This window comes from Canis lupus, chromosome 37, assembly GCF_011100685.1.
Source record: "Canis lupus familiaris isolate Mischka breed German Shepherd chromosome 37, alternate assembly UU_Cfam_GSD_1.0, whole genome shotgun sequence".
NCBI classification, from domain to species: domain Eukaryota; kingdom Metazoa; phylum Chordata; class Mammalia; order Carnivora; family Canidae; genus Canis; species Canis lupus.
Genome location: NC_049258.1, coordinates 1,408,288 through 1,421,067, shown reverse-complemented (window position 1 = coordinate 1,421,067; position 12,780 = coordinate 1,408,288). Strand labels below are relative to the sequence as shown.

The window sequence follows — 12,780 nt, the reverse complement described above, 5'->3', positions numbered from 1 at the left end:
TATTAGAAATGAGGATTACGGTTTTCCTTCTGTGGGAATAAGCTCAGGCAGTAGCTTTCCTGGGACTCTTACCGTGGAAGAGTTCATTTATTGCTTTTCTTAAAAAAAAAAAATAGCATATCTATGTGCTAAACAGGTGTGCTCAGCTCACTCGTAAGCGTGGATGCTCCCTGCTGATTACTCACAGCTCGTTGGGCCCGTGCACACTGCCACAGCGAGCACTGAGCGATTGCCCGCACACCTGTCAGGGCACGGCCTTGCTTGTGTGTGCTTCTGTTTAAAGACACTTTATCTAATTTATTTGTTGGTCTATTGGCATTGAGCTTACGGCCAACGGCACGGTACCTCGTGGCCGAACGACGCTCCCCTAAGCACACGTATCTTCCCCGTGGGGCCATCTTGTGCGTAGGAACATCAGGCGACGCCTCAGTGCTCTTCCTGGAATCACGTTAAAAATGAAATTTTTAAAAAACAACCCACAAAAAGGCAAAAGACACGGCACTAAATAGACCTCAAAAAGGACAGTGGTTTGCAGTAGGAGAGCTGAAGCGAAAAGGCAGTCGCTCTGTTGGCCTCTCCTGGAAACACATGTGGGCGACTCCCATCGCTCACGCTCTGTTCCCGGGAATGTCCACAGAAAGCTCCAGAAGTGCCCTGAGGAGCTATTTGAGCGGTAAAGTAGCTTTCTGTGAGTAGATTGAATTCACAAAGGTGAACCTGCAAATAACGAGAATCCACTGTGTTTCTCTTGTGTGACAGCTTCTGTGTGTCACAGAAACTAGAACCGAGCTTTGGTGCAGGTCCCCAAGTGTTTGAGCCGCCTCGCTTACAACCGACGGCCTGAGCTTTCGGGTGTTTTTTTTCTCCAGAACCTGTCCTTCTTCCTGAACCCGCCTTGTGCACGATGGTCCCAGCTCTCGGAGGTGCTCAGTTGGCAGTTTTCTTCTGTCACCAAAAGAGGTCTCAATGTGGACCAGCTGAACATGCTGGGAGAGAAGCTACTCGGTATGGGCTGCATGTCTATGAAAATTGAAATTCACACAAAATATCTCCACTTGCTCCTTTCCCTCTTTGCTCTCTATTTTGTTCAAGGTAGGAGAATGTTAAAAAAACAAAAATCTGTTGGCTTTTCCAACTGCAGCTTGTTATGGCTAAATGAGAATTACAGTTCAGGGGATCCCCGGGTGGCTCAGCGGTTTAGCGCCACCTTCAGCCCAGGGTGTGACCCCGGGGTCCCAGGATCGAGTCCTGCATCGGGCTCCCTGCATGGGGCCTGCTTCTCCCTTGGCCTCTGTCTCTCTGTGTGTCTCATCAATAAATAAATAAAATCTTTAAAAAAAAAAAAAAAAAGAAGACAGTTCACCTTGGAAGTATACACCTGATAAAACGAATGAATCATTTCCTGATTATCTCACATTAGCATCTCTGAGCAGGTTGCCTAAGGGAAATATGTTTGAATTCCATAAAATATATTATTGGTGGCTAAAAGAAATGCTTTGATAAGAAAGATGAAGTCTTATTAACCTTGGGGAGGAAAACGTAAGTCCCCAGCATTAGTAGACTAAGGAAGGGCCTGGGGACGCCCACCACATAGCCTACACCCCGGGCTCCGGCCTCAGGGGGCCGAGGTGCATGGAGACGCAGCCCCACGAGGGTGATGTCCCTGACAGCTCGGCAGGGTCCAATCCACGAGAATTCCCTTTCAGTAGCTAACATCATGGATTTATTAGTCATTTACGTAAGGAGATTGGAGACCTACTAGTCTCGAGGTCAGGTCTTCAAAGAATGAGCAATTTAAACATCCACAGGCACCTTTCCTCCAGGTTTGCTTCTGTACAGCAGGATCGCACATATTGCAAATGCCAGGAGAGCCTCGCTCACCCGATAGCTCTCCGGCTGTCTTCTCGTGGCCGTACAGCCGTCAGGGTAGGGGTCTTACGCTGCTCAGTAAGGTATACGAACTCACCTTGTCCCGGCTCCTTATTTGGTGACAATGAAGACAGATGCCCTTTCTGCCTGGACAGGCTTGTTTGTGGTTCCTACAGAGATGGCGCCTCAGCACCTGCACGGCCTGGGCTGCTTTAATTTGTGCAGTGATAACCACCAGGCTTCCTTCCCTGCTCTCCTCTCTCTCACTTGGCTTTTGATTTGCATCAGGCTCCCCGAGCCCGTGTCCTGTTTGGAGGAGGGTGGAGGGAAATGGCCAGATGCTACCCGAAGTAAGCCTGGAGAGCCAAGTGTCCGTGCAGTGGATCACCTAGGGGTGACCTTGGCCTTAGTCTGCAGTTTGAAGAGGCTCTGGAGGACGAGTGGGAGAGGACGCTGCTGAGGAAGGAGGCAGCGGGGGAGGTGATGCTGCACCGACAGGGACCAAGGGGAGGCCTCTCCAGGGCGCCGTTAGTTCGCGCTCCCGTGTCTGAGAATCTCGGCCTTCCTCTGCTGGGTGTTGGCTTTTTGAGAGGAAATACAGGAGCCACCCGTCCAGCCAAAGCTTCAGAATCCACTTCTGTTTCCTGAAAAAGCCTGTGTTTGCTTGCTTAGGTCCCAACGCTGGCCCCGACGGCCTCATCCCGTGGACGAGGTTCTGTAAGGTGGGTGCCGCCTCGGTCCGCCTCCGAGCTCTCGCTGTCCGTGGAGGTTCCCCGGGGCCCTGCTGTGCCGGCCGTCCGCCCTGTGTTGCGGCGTGCTAGCGCCTGGCCCTGGCCCTGGCCCCAGAGTCGGTCGCTCTCTTGGGTGTGGGAGGCCAGTCCCCAAGCATGTCTGATGGGAATCGCCCGCAGGTGTGATAACGGTCTTCCCACCCGAGTGAGCCTGCCCTTCCCTCAGCCTCGCTCCTCGGGCGAGGACACGTGTGAGCTCTGTGCCTCCTTGGACGGCCCAGGACGTTCCCGGCCTGCTCCGCCCAGGGCCCGCTGGAGGGAATGACCAGACCCGCTGAGATCCCCAGACCGTGTGGACGAGCCACACAGCTGGATTTCACTAGCGGGAGGGCAGCTTTGGTTCCGCGATCGAGCCGAGGCCATTCCTGGGCTGGTTCACCAGTTTGCAGAGAGAAGCAGAGCCTGGGCCCGGAAGCGGGGAGCCCGGCGTGCGCCTGCTGCCAAGGGGCGGTGGCTCCTCGGGGGACAGTGCGTGTGGGGGCAGCAGGGCAGCTTCACAAACAAATCCGACAGCGGGAAGAGGCTTGGTAAGTCACCTTGTTGCATTCCTCTGCTCCTAATGTGTGCGTTTTCTACACTTGCAGGAAAATATAAATGATAAAAATTTTCCTTTCTGGCTTTGGATTGAAAGCATCCTTGAACTCATTAAAAAACACCTGCTCTCCCTCTGGAATGATGGGTAAGGGCCTTTGATAGATTTATTTTCGAGACATAATTTTAGCGTACGCCTCCTGCTGCGGGGCTGAGCCTGGCCTGACTGGACAGACGTTCTTCTTTGACAAGACTCATGTGCCCCTCACAGAAATGGACACTTACAGGCCGTCCACCAGGGCTTCGTGATCGTGGAACCTCCGAGGACCAGACTTCCACTTTCATAGCCTGTGGATAATGTTTTCAACTCTTAATTAAGATCTTTTGAGTGCTGCTCATGCATTCACTCCTTTGATAAAAATTCCCTAAGCCCTTACTTATTATGTTGCTGCTAGGAAAGAAGAAAAACCTTTTCAACTCAGTGAATCGTTTTTATCTGAGTTGTTCCTGGGGTCAGTTGCTATTTCAACAAAGGCTTTAACTTCCCGGAAGGGCCAGGACATGGGGCTATGTTGTGGGAGCCTCCCCCTCCAGTAGAAAAGATGCAGAAATTCAGACATTCTCATGGCCTTTTAAAAATCAAGTGAAAAAAAAGGTCATCGAATAAGTATGAAAGGCTCGTGAATCCAGCGAGTATTTATCGATCATCTGTGCATCTCCTTGTCCCCACGTTACTGGCTTGTGTGGACCTGAGCGTGCGCACATACAGGCGAGATGCTGCCTGAAGGGTCAGTTAAATTCAGGGCCTCTGAAACGGCCTGCACACCCGGGGGGCTCCCGTCGAGTCTCGGTAATCGTGTCCGTTCGGAAGCCAGCGTGCGAGCTGCCAGCACGCCGGGCCTCAGCCGCTGACTCCGCCCGCAGGTGCATCGTGGGCTTCATCAGCAAGGAGCGCGAACGCGCGCTGCTCAAGGACCAGCAGCCGGGCACCTTCCTGCTGCGCTTCAGCGAGAGCTGCCGGGAGGGGGCCATCACGTTCACCTGGGTGGAGCGGGCGCAGGGCGGAGGCGGTAAGCGGCCCTGCGTGTGCTCCCCGACCTGGGGTCCCCGGCCCCGTGTGTGTCCCCCCTCCTGGGGTCACAGGCCCTGTGTTTCCCCCCGACCTGGGGTCCCCAGCCTCATGTGTGTCCCCCCTCCCAACCTGGGGTCACAGGCCCTGTGTGTGCCCCACCCTGTGACCTGGGGTCCCTGACCCCGTGTGTGTCCCCCCCCCGACCATGGGGTCACAGGCCCCGTGTGACCCCCCCAACCATGGGGTCCCCGGCCCCATGTGTCACCCCCCCCAACCTGGGGTCACAGGCCCTGTGTGTGCCCCACCCTGTGACCTGGGGTCCCCGGCCCTGTGTGTCACCCCCGCCCCAACCTGGGGTCCCTAGCCCTGTGTGTGTCCCCACCACAACCTGGGGTTGCGGGCCCTGTGGTGCCCCACCCCCCAACCTGGGGTCCCCGGCCCCGTGTGTGTCCCCACCACAACCTGGGATTCCCGGCCCTGTGTGTTCCCCACCCCCGACCGTGGGGTCCCCAGCCCCATGTGTGTCCCCCCCCAACCTGGGGTTCCCGGCCCCATGTGTGTCCCCCACTCCGACCATGGGGTCACAGGTCCCCTGCCCGACCCTGCCCCAACCGTGGAGTTGCAGGCCCCGTGTGTCCCCCCCGACCTGGGGTCCCCAGCCCCGTGTGTGTCCCCCCCACCCCCGACCTGGGGTTGCAGGCCCCATGTGTGCCCCACCCCCCGACCTGGGGTCCCCGGCCCCGTGTGTGTGACCCCCACCCCCGACCATGGGGTTCCCAGTCCCATGTGTTCCCCCCGACCTGAGGTCCCCAGCCCCATGTGTGTCGTCCCTGCCCCTGACTATGGGGTCGCAGGCCCGTGTGTCCCCCCACACCCCTGCACCCGGGGCAGAGGTGGAACAGCAGAGCTGAGCCAATGCTAAAGACAAATGAGGCCATTTGGTGGTTGCTGTTCAAGGGGCTGGAGGGATCCAGTGACTTTCCTGCTTTCAGAGCAAAGATGCAAGAAAACATGGGATACTTGTCCTATTTATGTAGTTTTTTTTTTCTCCAAAGGAGAACTCAGGAAAGCTGGAATTAGGGCCCAGGGGGCAGTAGTGTCAGTCCCCCAGGCAGTGCCCTGCCTGTGGAGTGGGAGGCGGAGCTAGCAAAGCAGGGGGCAGAGATGGGGAGATGGGGCAGGGCCGGCGCCAGCCCAGGAGGCCTGCGTGGGGTGCAGTAGCAGAGCAGTGCCTGGGTGTGTGCGCCAGCGCGGGCTTCTGGGTCGGTCAGGAAGCAGGATGCAAGTGACGTCTGGGAGAAGGACCACGAGTGAATCACCCTGGTGTACTGCATAAGGACTGGAAGAAAAAGTAGCGAATGGGATCTTTTTGTTGTTTAAAAAGTTGTTTTCCATGTATTGTCATTATTTATTGTAATAAGAAGTTACATTTTTCAATCTGAAAAGAAAAGCAACCGGAAACCTCATTTTTTATTAATCTGAGCCAAAATGACCTGCTTAGTACTTATTTAATAGCTACCTGTGGGTGGGTCCCTCCTTAAAGATGCAGGCTGCTAAAAAATGTTTAGTAACCTCTTCTTGCCAGATTTACAGACCTAAGCAAACAATGACGAGTGCAGCACTGTTGCATTAGTAACAAGTAGTGGCTGCCTTTATTTTTCCTGTTTTTAAGAAAGGATTATGATTCATTTAGAAATGAAGCAGCACACTGTGTTATGAATCCTGTATCGTGATTAGTTCTTACCAGGCTCACTCAAGCCCGTTAACTCTGCAGTGTTTTGTTTCTCTCCTATTGTTTGGGGACAGTCCAGGGGACTCACTGAGATCTCCTTCTTTTTAGAACCTTACTTCCATGCAGTTGAGCCCTACACGAAGAAAGAACTGTCTGCTGTTACATTCCCCGATATTATTCGCAATTACAAAGTCATGGCTGCTGAAAATATTCCAGAGAATCCCTTGAAGTTTCTGTATCCGAATATTGATAAAGACCATGCCTTCGGGAAGTATTACTCCAGGCCAAAGGAAGGTAGGTGGGGAAAGCGAAGGATCATTGCCCTGATGAGTAATAACACAAGTCCTATCTGCCGTGATTATGTTCTCATTTCATCATCGTCCAGAGGTTTGCTGGAGATGGGGTTTAGTAACACACGGGGGGGACGCCTGGGTGGCTCCACGGTCGAGCGTCTGCCTTTGGCTCGGCCTGATCCCAGATTCTCAGGATCGAGTCCTGCGTCGGGCCCCCTGCATGGAGCCTCCTTCTCCCTCTGCCTGTGTCTCTGCCTCTCTTTCTGTGTGTCTCATAAATAATAAATATTTATTTATATTTTAAATATAAATATATTTATTTAAAATATATTTCAAACATAATACTATCGTATATTTAATGTATGTTATTATCATATATGTTATAATAAGAAATATATTTATATTTTAAATATAAATATATTTATTTAAAATATTTATTTATTCATGAGAGACAGGCAGAGACACAGGCAGAGGGAGAAGCAGGGTCCATGCACCGGGAGCCCGACGTGGGACTCAATCCTGGGTCTCCAGGATCACGCCCTGGGCCAAAGGCGGCGCTAAACCGCTGAGCCACCCGGGCTGCCCAATAAATAAAATCTTAAAAAAAAAAAAAAAAAAAAAAAAGACCACACAGGGCTTTTGGCTTCCCGTGACTGCAAAGCTCCTGCACAAACCTCACGCATGCTGAGCATTAACCTGCCCCTTTCGAATTGCTGTAAGCAGGCTTTCCAAAGATGGTATAAACCCAGCATAGTGGACATATAACGTGTTACCTGCCTGGTACAAACAGATGAACAAAGAGTTTATTTCAGGCGTGTTGAAAAAGTCATTTCTGGTCTTGTGTATCAATCACGTTATTACCTTTTCCACGTGCAAAGTCGTAAAAGGCAGGAACACCGTGGCCAACTGATTTATACCAGCCTGTTCCTTTTAAAATTGAGAGAACTAAGGCCCAGGGAAGCAAATGGTTCATTGAGGGTGATCTCCGTAATTTATGAGATCATATTATTTCTAGTGATGACTGTTAGGAGCGGACGTAGGCTTAGAACGCAGGTTCCCTGCTTCTGTGTCTTTACTGAATTGTATTTGAGAACATTCAAGTTAGGCTGCTTAGGGAAGAAGACGCCCCCAGCGTCACCTTGACGGCTGGCTGAGTCCTACCAGCCAGGCCAGGACCACAAACCCACACAACTGTGCACATTTTGTGCTCCAACTTCTGTAGGATTTCAAGGCTGGGAAGGAGAACCCTCTCCACTTCACTTCCATGCTGAGCCCTCCTCCCTTCCCTCTGAGTTGTTTCTGCATTCCCACCAGAATTTCAGGTGACCCAGACAGGTGTCACAGCCCCGTAAGGTTATAGGACTCTAACCTGACTGTCAGGGAAAATGGTAAAAATAATTAACTAATTATATTTAAATTCCATTAATTAACATACAGTGTATATTAGTAGTTCCCTAGATCGAGGTCAGTGATTCATCCGTCTTCTATCACACCCAGTGCTCGTTCCATCACGTGCCTCCTTAATGTCCATCGTGCACTTACCCCCTCCCCCCTCCAGCAACCCTCAGTTTGTTTCCTGTAATTAAGAGTCCTTATGGTTTGTCTCACTCTCTGATTTCGTCTTATTTTTTCCTCTCTTCCCTTATGATCCTGTTTTGTTTCTTAAATTGCACACATGGGTGAGATCCCATGATCAACGTCTTTCTCTGATCGACTTCCTTCACTTAGCGTAACGCCCTCTAGTTCCATCCACGTCGTTGCAAATGGCAAGATTTCATTCTCTTTGATGGCTGAGTAATATTCCGTTGTTTCCATGTGCACACCACACCTGCTTTATCCCTTGACGGGTCGATGGCCATCTGCACCCCAGGGTTTATAACAGCAAAATAGTAAAATTTGGTGAAAGAGAACGTTGGGTGTGTCTCTGCGGATGGCCTGCTAACAGAAAGTTGTACCCGATGTGTTTGCTTCTAGCACCAGAACCGATGGAACTTGATGGCCCTAAGGGAACTGGATACATCAAGACTGAGTTGATTTCTGTGTCTGAAGTGTAAGTGAACACGGAAGAGAGCCGTGTTTAAAACCCTGCAGCCAGCCCCGCTGCTGGCCAGGGCCTGTTGAAGATGCTCGTACTTTGCTTTCTCATTATAATCGCTGCTGCTGCCGCCGCAGTTGGACTCTTTGGAAAGATCCTAACTAGAGATCCTGGTGTCACTGCCTTTCAGAATTTTACTGCCTTTATAAAAAACAAAACAAAACAAAAAGCAAAAAAAACCCCACCAGCATCCAAGGTTGTATTTAAGATCCCCTCCCCCGCCCAACTGATACTTTGAAAAAGTATAAATAAAATAAACAAAAATTGATGAGAGTGGGAAAGAAGTTCTTTTCAATCGAGGAAAGGCCAAAGTGATGGTTGAGATACATTCTTCTCGCTTGCTTTTATTTTGTTGTTTCATTTTATAAAAGGTAGAAAAAAATTTGGAAAAGTCATTGTCAGTTATTTGGCCTGCAGCACTGTCTTGGGGTGAATGGATGTAGCCTTCATGTAAAAACACTGGAGCAGCTTTATCTGCATACAAACCTCAAGGTAGGGATGAGGGAGGGACTCCCCAGACATTTCTCTGGAGCTTCTCGGGCCAGGCTCAGCCCCGAGGCGTCCCCACCGCAGGGCGACCCGCTGCACAAGCTCGCACGCAGGTCCAACAGGCAGGAGCGGCGCAGGTTCCAGGCTGGCTATTTCTCGCATCTTTAGAGCCCTGGACGTTTCCCGAGGGGCTGGGCTGGGGACAGGAACCCCCGTGATCCATTCTGTTCCAGAACGTACCGCACAAGTGTGTGCACCGTAGCGGAGATCAGAGTCTAAAGCGACGACGTGGAGGTCGTACCGCTGCCCCCGGGATCTGGTGCCAACGTGTCCTTTCCTCTCTCCCCGTTTCAGCCACCCCTCCCGACTTCAGACGACAGATAACCTTCTGCCCATGTCTCCTGAGGAGTTTGACGAGGTGTCGCGCATAGTGGGCTCCGTGGAGTTCGACAGCATGGTAAGTTGGCGTTGCTGGGGGCGCCCGCCGGGCGTGGGGCATGGGGGCGGGGGGGGCTCGCTCGGGCACAGCCCCCATGGGCAGTGTCTCCCCAGTGCCGAGACCCCATCAGCCCCTTGCGAAAACTCAGTGACGTGGCTGGTATTTCACAAGCTCCCCCTCCGCCCTCTGCAAGTCGTCCTTGGAGAAATGTCCCGTACTAAGGAACCCGGGCTTCTGCCACACGGAGGTGCTCTCCCTCGGCCGTCGTTTCCACTCTGGGTCTGGGCGCAGGGGGCGGGGGGGAGACAGGCAGAGAGGACGGATGCTGGGCAGCGGGCATCCTACGAGCCCTCCCCAGTGGCCGGGAAGCACGTCCACCTGCTTCACGCTTGACGACTGGTTGTCCTGCTCCCACCCAGGCGCTCCGGGCCTCGGCCAGAGTGGAGTCGCCGCGAGTGTCATGACCAGGGTAGGAGCAGGATCGTCCACATGAGACGGGATCTGTTCCCTTTGGGAGGATGGTTTTCTTCTTTTTTTTTTTTAATTTTTTATTTTTATTTTTTTTTTAAAGATTTTATTTGAGGGAGAGGCAGAGACCGCGCGAGAGAGCGTGAGCATGAGCGGCGGGGAGAGGGAGGAGCAGACGCCTGCTGAGCAGGGAGCCAGGTGTGGGGCTCGTCCTGGGAGCCCCGATTGCGACCCGAGCTGAAGGCAGGGGCTTAGCCAGCGGAGCTCCCAGGTGGCCCAGGGAAATATTTTTCAAAATTACCAAGTAGCATCATCTGCCTGCCAGGCCGCAGTCCCTCCTCTTGAAGACTTTGGTTGGTTGGAATCTTGGTGACACTGTTTAATTTTAGGCTCCTTTTCCACGTGATGCTATTCCAGTTAATTTGTTAAAATTTGTTTAATCTTTTAAAAAAAAAGACCCTCCCTGAGTTCTTCTTGCCCTCTCATGGCGGTGTACTGGCGCGCGGCCCGGAGACGTCCCGGGGTGAGGCGGCCCCGTGGGAAGGGACGGGCGGACGCGGGGTGCCAGCCCTCAGGCCCCGGGGTGCGTGCCCCGGCCTCAGCCCTGACCTCAGCAGCACCTGTTGCGAGCTGGGTTTCCGGCACGTACCCTTTTCTTGGTCCCTTTTTGTCACCTGAGGAAGCTCAGGCTCAGACCTTCAGAAATGTGACCCTTCCGCCTTCCTCACGGTTGAGAACAGAGAGAGGGCCCTTCGCCCTGTGCATGTGTCGCGCGACCCCTTCTGGGCGCGAGGGTGCGTCCTTGTTGGACGGCGGCCCTGAGCCGGCCCGAAAGTGCTTTAGGAGCCCGTCACAAAAATGGGAGCAACGTGAAGCCCTGTCACTCCACGAACGTGACATCCGCTGCTGGAACCGCAGGACGGTGGGCCTCCTTCTGTTCCTTCTTCGCCGTCCCAGGCGTCACGCTGCCCTCGCGGTCCCCAGCCCCCTGCAGGTGAGGCTTGCCGTGTGCGGGCACCCGCCGCCACTGGCCCCTCCTCGTGGCCGCCTCCCGGCAGGCGTGACCACTATTCTGGGCGTCGTGGTGAGGCCCGGGCGTCCCCGCCCCAAGCCGTGTGACGTGACTGAGAGCAGCTGCCAGCCCAGGGAGCAGTGAGTCCATCAGAATCCAGCCGGCGCGCCCCGCTCGGCCCCGCTCGGCCCCGCTCATCCCCACTCCTGGAACGCTGCCCGGGAAGAGCCGAGCTTTGTTTCATCCTAAACCCCCACCCCACAGAAACTGTCTGCATGGGACTCAGTAGGATTTAGTCAGCGTGTTAGGGCGGGGGCGGGGCGGCCTTCGGGGAGACGCCGGTGTTTGGGATTTGGAAGTGGGAGTCCGGCTGCGTCATCAGCACCGTTCCCCCTTGGCTCGGGAGGATGAGGCGGTGCGGCCCTTCCCTGGGCTCGTGGGCCGGTCCTGCGGTGCCGTGGGACTGCCCTGCGTGAGCGCCCGTGGGCGCGCCCCCTGCCCTCCCGCCCACGCTCTGCACCCGCGCCACTTGCAGGGCAGAAGTTGTTGCTCGCTGTGCGCGCGCCTCCGGGTCAGAGCCCAAAGGACAAAGATCCCGGCAAGGCACGAGCCAGGCGAGATAAAAGTTGGGTTTGCTCCCAGATTGGGTGGGCTCGACTTTGTCCCGGTGTCCCTGCCCTTGGCCATGGGTCCAGCCGCGCGTGGAGGTGGCGGCCGTGGCCCAGGCGCAGGGACAGAAGGGCCACAGGCCCCTGAGCACACTGTCCCCCGACCCCGGGCCCCGTGTCTCCCGTGGGCTGCCTCACCGTGGTCGGTCTGCATGCCCTGGGTGGCTTCCCCGGGCCCGCGAGGCCGGCCTGCTCCTGCGGCCTCGGCCAGGGCAGAGGGTGACAGGCGCGTCCCTTGACCCTCTGTTCCCGTCTGCCTCCCGTGCCAGGCGGCGCGCGTGGTCTCTTGTGACTCGCTCCCGCCGTCCTCTGCTCGGCACCGGGAGCCCGTCTGGGGGATGAAGACCTCGGGCTGCAGGCGGAGGGGGCCTAGGTGGCGGGACCCGGGCCTTCTGCCCCCCCTCCCCCCCGTGTCTGCTCCCCGGACGACACGTCCCAGGCACACGCTGAAGCATCGGGCGGAGCCTCCATTGCGCCGTGACCCTGCGTAGCGTGTGGAGGAGCCCACGGGCTGTCGGCCAGCGGGCACCCAGGATTAAAAATAACGGGAGTCTTTAGGGAAAGCTGTGAATTCTTACGAGCTCTGACTCCGTTACCTGGTCACCGTGTGGCTCCTTAGATCTTGCAGGAATCCTCTGAGACCTTAAGGTTTAGCCCAGTTCTCGAGAGGCTCAGTGTCGGGGACCCAGGCCGTTCTGTGCCCGGCGCTGCTGTGTGCCTTGGAGAGTACTTTGCGGCGTCCCTGGCCACCACCCGCCGGGCACCAGTGCACCCACTTCCGAGCCCAGTGGTGGCTGTCAGGCCTCTAGACGCTGCTGGGGGCGGGGTCAGCCCCGTGGAGAGCCCTGGTCTGAGGGGAGAGCCCGGCCTGGAAGGGGGCTGGGGGCGAGTAGGCAGGCCGCCGTCCCCTGGCCGCGCACTTGGCGTCTACAGGGTGTCCCACCGGGGCTGCCGGCCTAGCCTGCACCTGCAAGACCCCCACGGCATCCCACGGCGTGGCCTTTAAGGAAGACTCAGCAGGTGCCCGGCCCTTCCCCCCGCTTGCAGCTCCGTGTTGCCTCCTGCGTGTTGTGCAGAAGCACATTTGCCACGTGGCTCTGCCCCAGACGTGCAGAACAGCAGAAAGCTTTGTGTGGCCTGCGTGAACTGACCGAGTTAAGCCTGTAGGCAGCAGAGGAGTAATCCGTCAGCTTAGGGGATAGAAAAGGCCTCCATCCGCCCCACAGAAAGGATGAATAGCACATGCTGAAGGCCCCGGTTCCGTGGGCGACGTGCTGCGGGCAGTGTCGCCCCTCCCCTGTCGGAGGGCAGGCGGGGCTGC

The 12,780-nt window shown here is 55.3% G+C and overlaps 2 protein-coding genes across 2 annotated transcripts in view; both read left to right on the top strand.

The window, feature by feature from the left end:
* STAT1 (signal transducer and activator of transcription 1) overlaps positions 1-12,780 on the top strand; it is a 40,419-nt gene that overhangs the window by 26,435 nt on the left and 1,204 nt on the right. Inside the window, exons 18-24 of the mRNA XM_038585186.1 lie at positions 870-1,005; positions 2,542-2,591; positions 3,245-3,339; positions 4,116-4,261; positions 6,104-6,289; positions 8,263-8,338; positions 9,227-9,329. Of these exons, the coding sequence (XP_038441114.1) occupies positions 870-1,005; positions 2,542-2,591; positions 3,245-3,339; positions 4,116-4,261; positions 6,104-6,289; positions 8,263-8,338; positions 9,227-9,329 (792 nt within the window). The remainder of the gene's footprint in view (positions 1-869; positions 1,006-2,541; positions 2,592-3,244; positions 3,340-4,115; positions 4,262-6,103; positions 6,290-8,262; positions 8,339-9,226; positions 9,330-12,780) is intronic.
* On the top strand, positions 9,340-12,762 carry LOC111094328. The gene is made up of 2 exons (XM_038585187.1): positions 9,340-9,780; positions 9,883-12,762. The coding sequence occupies exon 2, from the start codon at positions 10,264-10,266 to the stop codon at positions 10,933-10,935; it is 672 nt and encodes a 223-aa protein (XP_038441115.1). The 5' UTR covers positions 9,340-9,780; positions 9,883-10,263; the 3' UTR covers positions 10,936-12,762.